General features: G+C 45.8%; 2 protein-coding genes across 2 annotated transcripts; both read right to left on the minus strand.

Moving 5' to 3' along the window:
• Positions 1-3299: 3299 nt before the first annotated feature.
• On the minus strand, positions 3300-4127 carry LOC134183651 (zinc finger MYM-type protein 1-like). Its single transcript, XM_062651236.1, has one exon. The coding sequence runs from the start codon at positions 3879-3881 to the stop codon at positions 3300-3302; it is 582 nt and encodes a 193-aa protein (XP_062507220.1). The 5' UTR covers positions 3882-4127.
• On the minus strand, positions 4088-6281 carry LOC134183650 (zinc finger MYM-type protein 1-like). The gene has a single exon (XM_062651235.1). The coding sequence runs from the start codon at positions 5747-5749 to the stop codon at positions 4088-4090; it is 1662 nt and encodes a 553-aa protein (XP_062507219.1). The 5' UTR covers positions 5750-6281.
• Positions 6282-6713: the final 432 nt, after the last annotated feature.

The raw sequence follows: 6713 nt of genomic DNA on the forward strand, positions 1-6713 counted from the left end.
TAATCATGATTAGTGTAACGCCATTCTAACGCCGTTCTAACGCTGTAAAGAGTACAGTAGTATTACAACCGCATTAGTGGCGTTGCACGTGGCTTTGACACATGAGGTAGTATACAAAAAGAGCATGCCGCCGATGTTTCTGAGGCGGTATTGTATGTTGAGACGTACAAACGCAGCAACAACATGGCGACATACACGGAAGTGCAAACAGATGTATACTACGAGCATACCTCTACATGTGACAACTTCCTGCCGTCCCTGTAACCGGATATATTATTTATTGAAAATGTTGCGCAGTAGTGCTATGCGCATAATATGGGCGTGGCGTTAGCTGCGACCAATCATCAGTTGCTATATAATTGATTAGTCTCCGTGATTGGTTCCGACGTTCGACATCGAAAGACCTCGAATCCGACCGTTATTTCTTTCGAAAACCGTTCGGCGACCTGTTTCTTCATTCTGCGAACGGTTTTTGGCCAAGCGACCGTTTTGGGAGACGCGTCGGCGTGAACAACTCGATTCGAGCAGACTCTTCACTACTGGCCCGCACGCTCGTAAATCGATGTAAATAGCACGTAAATCGACGTAAAATACGAAGACATGTAATAATTTTCGTAATTTACGATCCTGGGTCGTATTTTACGTCTGAAGTGTAGCTTTGCGCATGCACTTTGCGATGTAAATTACGAAGATCGTAAATTACGAAAGATTTACGTGTCTTCGTATTTACGTCCTTTTAAATACGTTGATCTAATTACGCAACATCGCTATGTCATAATGACACGTGCACTGCGTGATTACACTCCATCATTTGACATTAGTATAGGAGCTCTTGAACATGCATCTTTATTAATTAATTAAGAATAATACCGCCGTTCAGTACTCGTACATGCAATTGTGTGTAAGCCATATAGTACTACACAAGGCTAGAGACCAAAGGTTTGACAAAGCCATCAATCTGTGTGAACTGAAGGTTCCGCCCATGGGAGGATCTACGCAGTATACAATTGGCGTTGAGCTGTCATTAGACGCTTTGTGCCAAGAATGGATGGTTCGCTAGAACTGGTGAAAGGCAACAAAGACCGGTTAGAATACACGGTAAGCAATTAAGAATTTAACTATCTCATTATGTAGTCCATGATTGACAAAAATTGATTTAAGTGGACTGCATCGTGCATAAACTAGTTTCTCTAGGCTGAAATTCGATTAGCTGCCTATAGTATTGGCAAGACCTTCTCTATAGGAGACGTACAAAAAGGCTTCTATGAGCTAAACTTCGATTCAAAAAGTAATGTCAACATGATAGGTTTTTGGAGATATAGTAGGCATAAATACGTGGAACAGGACTGTGGTCAAAGTCTGCTGTAGAGTTGATCTTGCGCAGGTTATGCAAGACATTCGGCAGCACATAAAATGCCATGAATATAAAGCTGGATTTACAATATGGAAACGCTTGAGCGTCGCGTCGCGTGCGTCCTGTCACGTTGTCTTGCGTAGGAGTGGCAAGTTTTGCGTCACACGCGTCGTACAATACGATTTCAGCGCGCCGTACACGTCGCTGCCTGAATTATTGAACTGATCACTCGCGCTTCGATTTTCTACTAGCAGAACTCTGCCGGAAACCCCAGCTTGCTCAAAATCAATATCTAGGCGTTCTCCCATGTACGCAGGTCTTTGTACGTCTTGCAGTTGATCATCCACAAGCAAGGATAGCTCCCTACACAATCTATAGACCGCTCAACGTCGAGTACAGCGCACAAATCAATAATCATAATCATTGCCCACCGAAGCCACACGTGCATTTATAATTGGCTGTGATTGGTCGAAATCAAGGTGCTACTTCCGACGCGACGTGTACAGCTTCCGGTTCGACGCTCGAATAGAACTTGGTTCTATTTGGACGCGTCGCGTGGCGTAGACCATTTAAGCTGGATTTACAATATCGGAACGCTTGAGCGTCGCGTCGCGTGCGTCCAGTCACGTTGTCTTGCGTGGGAGTGGCACGTATCGCGTCACACGCGTCGTACCATTCACAATATGATTTCAGCGCGCCGTAGACGTCGCTGTCTGAATTATTGAACTGACTACTCGCGCTTCGATTTTCTACTAGCAGAACTCTGCTGGAACCCCCAGCTTGCTCAAAATCAATTTCTAGGCGTTCTCCCATGCACGCAGGTCTTTGTACGTCTTGCAGTTGATCACCCACAAGCAAGGACAGCTCCCTACACAATCTATAGACCGCTCAACGTCGAGTACAGCGCCCAAATCAATAATCATTGCCCACGGAAGCCACACGTGCATTTATAGTTGGCTGTGATTGGTCGAAATGAAGGTGCTACTTCCGACGCGACGTGTACAGCTTCCGATTCGACGCTCAAATAGAACTTGGTTCTATTTGAACGCGTCGCGTCGCGAGCGTCGCCTCCGTCGAACGTCGCGTCGCGTAGACCATTTACAATTTGAATTTGTACTACGCGACGCGACGCTCAGCGTTTGCATATTGTAAATCCAGCTTCACAATTTGAATTTGTACTACGCGACGCGACGCGACGCGACGCGACGCTCAAGCGTTTGCATATTGTAAATCCAGCCTAACACAGCGTAAGTGTTTATCGTTTTGCACCGTTGTATGCATTTTGGGGATGAATTTTGTCCCGTGTGCATCTAGACGCGCCCACCGTAATTCACATTTCCCCGGCGAATTCACGGCGTGACATTTGACTAGATTGCTGAAATGTTGTATTTGAGATTGTTCTTGGTACTTCTAATAAAGTAAGAAAGATGTAGAAACATGTGCAGTGTGTTGAGGATGTTGGCAGTCTAGAAAGGAGCAAGATGTTGGTCATTAGAGTCACGTGCCATATGGTTGCCAGAAACGTCCCCTGTAGCGACATGTTCTTGCAGACTTCTCAACAACACGCTCGCAAACAGCCACGGAACTACATCTCCATAAAAGCAACAAAGTGTAGGGCTCATTTTCACGTCTCAGACCGTTCCCTTCTAACAATCACCCCGTAAGTGTCGTCAGAGTCACTTCGATTTGTTTAAAAAAATCATTTTGCGTCCGTTCGGCAATCGGAGGTGCACAAATGTCTTCAAATACAACGTCCTACCATTCTGCCGAGTTACAACCGGTTTGAGCGAAGTTCGTCCCAGCGGCGTAACCAGCCTTGTAAGACTGGGGGGGCACTCGAGCGCGGGCATTTGCACTGTAGACGGCGAGTAGTATTTCGTAGAGTTGATATTGTACTTCCTGAAGAGCTCTCACACTGTGCGGTTTTTACACTATAGACAGCAATCTACTTTAGTAACTTAATTCTCCTGTTCTTGTCTATTCTAGCAAATAACTCAATTGCTTCGTCAATGTCTATTTTTCCAGAGAGGTCTCTCTCTATTGCAAGCAAAGCCATACTGTTTAACCGATCTTGACCCATACCGGCCCGAAGATAGCTTTTTAGCCTCTTCAGACACGAAAACGAGCGTTCGCAAGATGCTGTTGACACACCCATAGTCAACACTATGGTCAGAAGTTTATACAACTCTACAAACGCCTCTTTGACTGGCAAGAGATGGTGTAAGACGTCAGATAAAGAGTTTACATCCTTCTTCCTTGCAAGAAACCGTTTGCATTCTTCGGCTTGCACAGAAATGTCCTCAAAATTTAGCTTGTAGTGGACAATCAATGGCTGCATAGTAGTTGCATTGAGAAAAGATGATCCAGGCATGCAAGCGCTACATGCCCTTATCAGTGGACGAGTCTCATGGGAAAATCGGCGCTTCATTTCTCCTATGATTGAGTCAAGCACTTCGTAGTAGACGGAAACTCTAACATAGGTTTCGACGTCCTCTGAAATAACTGGTTGCCTGCCGGTCGTTTCCATTATTACGTACTCATCTAGACGTGTTGGCTGATGGCTGACTCGATTGCGGCGCCTCGACTGGGAAAGATCACCAAGGTCCACTTCGTTGTTTCTGGCCAGTTCTTCGATATCATTCCATAGATTCTTCCACAATGATGAATCAAATGACGCCTCTCTCCATTCAAGCAAAGTGTCTATTGCCGTTTCTACCAAATCTACGGCTGCAGCTAGATCAAGTTGCTTACTCTGCAGTACATCTGAAACCCCTTTGTCAGTAGGAGAGCTTTCTTAAATATGACGGTACAAGCAATGAACTGTAGAGACTGAATCTGACTTAGTAATCCTTTGGACTGCACCGCACGATCCTTGTTGTTCCCCTCAGAAACTCGACGAAGAGTCTCTATGATTGCTTTGTACCCGTCGTGTACAGCTCTTACACTGTCTACCCTACATGTCCACCTTGTGTCTGATAACCGTTTAAGATGAACCGGTTTATACGAGGAATTGATTTCCTTCATATTCTCCTGAACACATTCAAGTACGCAGTGAACGGCCGACGAAGATACGAAAACGTAAAGGGAATTCAGAAGTGAAAAATATTCGTAAGCGACTGGGATAGTTTTGCAGCAGTCTACGAGAGCCAGATTCAGACGGTGTGCATAACAGTGACAGTAAGTAGCCTGAGGACACATAGTCTTGATTTTCGCCTGGACGCCTCCATGCTCGCCGCTCATTACATTCGCTCCATCATAACTCTGAGAAACACACATTGACAAATCAATGCTACTCTCACCCAGTGATTTCGTAATAGAGTGGGCGATTCCCGCTGCAGAAAGATCGGTTAAAGCAACGAATCCTAGGAACCGTTCACACACATTGCCTTCAAAAACATATCTCACAACCAAGGACAGCTGTTCGCTTTTGCTGACATCACGTGTTTCGTCTGCCATGAGCGTGAAAGCTCCACTTGCCTTTAACTCGGAGCAAATCTTGTCCTTCACCATCTTTCCAAGTATATCCAGTATGGTATTTTGGACATTAGGTGATAGGTATCTGGCATTTCTAGGAAGGCTATTCTTCTTCTGCTGCAAGCGAGCGTCTTGATTGACTAGGAGGTCTAAAATAGCTCTAAAATTTCCTGGGTTCTCCGACGTCTCTGATTCGTGGTGTCCTCGCAGTGGTATATTTTGTCGCGCAAGGGTGAGAATCACTGTCATAACTGACTTCAGGTAGTGCCGATTAAGCATAATCTCCTCTTCTTCCACATCCCGTAGTTGGTAGTCCACACCGAATTGAACCTTTTCTCTTTCTGCAACAAGACGTTGTTGCCATACTTGCATGTTCGCTCGGTGGTTCGCGGATTCCGCGTGCTGTTTCAGGGCTCCACTTTTACCCTTAGCCTTCTTCCATCCCCGAAAACCAATTGTAGTGAATGCTGGATCAACTCGACTAACTGCTCCTACCTTGAGGTGACGGCAGGGGTAGCAGTATATTGCATCTTTCGCTATGGAATATTCTACCCACGTGAATGCCTTGTACCATTCAGGAGAGAAGGAGCGATGTTTCGAGCCGAACTTAGTTGTTGGAAATTTTGACAGGAGGGGCTGCGCAGGCCTATCTCCAATATGGCGTGACAGATCTGTGAGCGGAACATACATGCAATAATTAGTTAGAGTACTGTACCGACGAAATTGTGTTACAAGATAATAGATATTTCGTGTACCTGCAGGTGATTGTAAACCTTTCATGGCGCCTGGTGCATCCTCGGCACAGTCCGTCTCGGGATTTGTCGGTGATCCACAATCTAGATCTACTTCCAGCTCAGAATCTGCATATATGAGTGCAGGTGCTACAGCAGTTTTCGGTGACACAGGCCCGCTGCTGGCCATGGAAAGATCTACAGTTGCTACGGAACTACTGAAACTGCTCTCGTAACTGCTCTCGGCAAGGACATGTGCCGAAGGAGATAGACATAGTGACTCCGAGGCAGAAGCAAACTCAGACTCAGCATTCTCGCTAATGCCTACCGTAGACGCCGATTCGGAATCCGTAATCACATGCCCTTCTGTACCAACTGAAATGGGAGAATCTGCCCTCGACCTGGTGACATCCTACAGTTACTAGCTAGCTAGTACAGACAGCAAGAGCACACCAGTCACAATTTCACAAACCTCTTGGGCTGAAAGAAAGTCAGAATTGTTTCATTTCTGCTGTTTCCTGACCGTTTCCGGGAAGCCTTCTTCGTATGTGCTTCAGTCATTATAAGCCACGTGTTCGTACATAACGTGCGCTAATTCCACTGACCGGGTGTAAGCATAAAGCGCGCTAATTCTTTTCTAGGTCAGTAGCTCATTTAGCATCTGATTCTGAACATTGGACAATAGGGTTACAAATCAAAGAAAGCTAAAAGTCAAATATTTGGGGGGGCACGTGCCCCCCAGGCCACCCCGTAGATACGCCACTGTTCGTCCTCACTAGAACAACGGCTACCTCGAAAGCCTAGAATCGAGTAGTTTGGCAAAAACGACCCCACGGGTAGAAAGGCATACGTAGACATGTTCACAGCCGGGGTTTGAGCTCGAAAAGAGCGCGCAGTTCAAAAAAACGATTGCGGTGAGGTGTGGGTGCGGGTTCATTCTACCTTCAGTGAAGAAGCTGCCAGAGAAAGCAAACTAAATGTTTCCCTCTTCAAAACCTAAAGCAATGGATTCGTCGTGACAATTCACGCAAATTCTTGCCGGATACGACAGATGACGACTGTTGAGACTAATTTTAATTACACTCACTTGCCCACGTGACTTACTATCATAGATAGTTAAGGGATGTAACGCGCTTGTGCTAATGTTGGCCTAA

This window comes from Corticium candelabrum, chromosome 8 (genome assembly GCF_963422355.1).
Source record: "Corticium candelabrum chromosome 8, ooCorCand1.1, whole genome shotgun sequence".
Lineage (NCBI taxonomy): Eukaryota > Metazoa > Porifera > Homoscleromorpha > Homosclerophorida > Plakinidae > Corticium > Corticium candelabrum.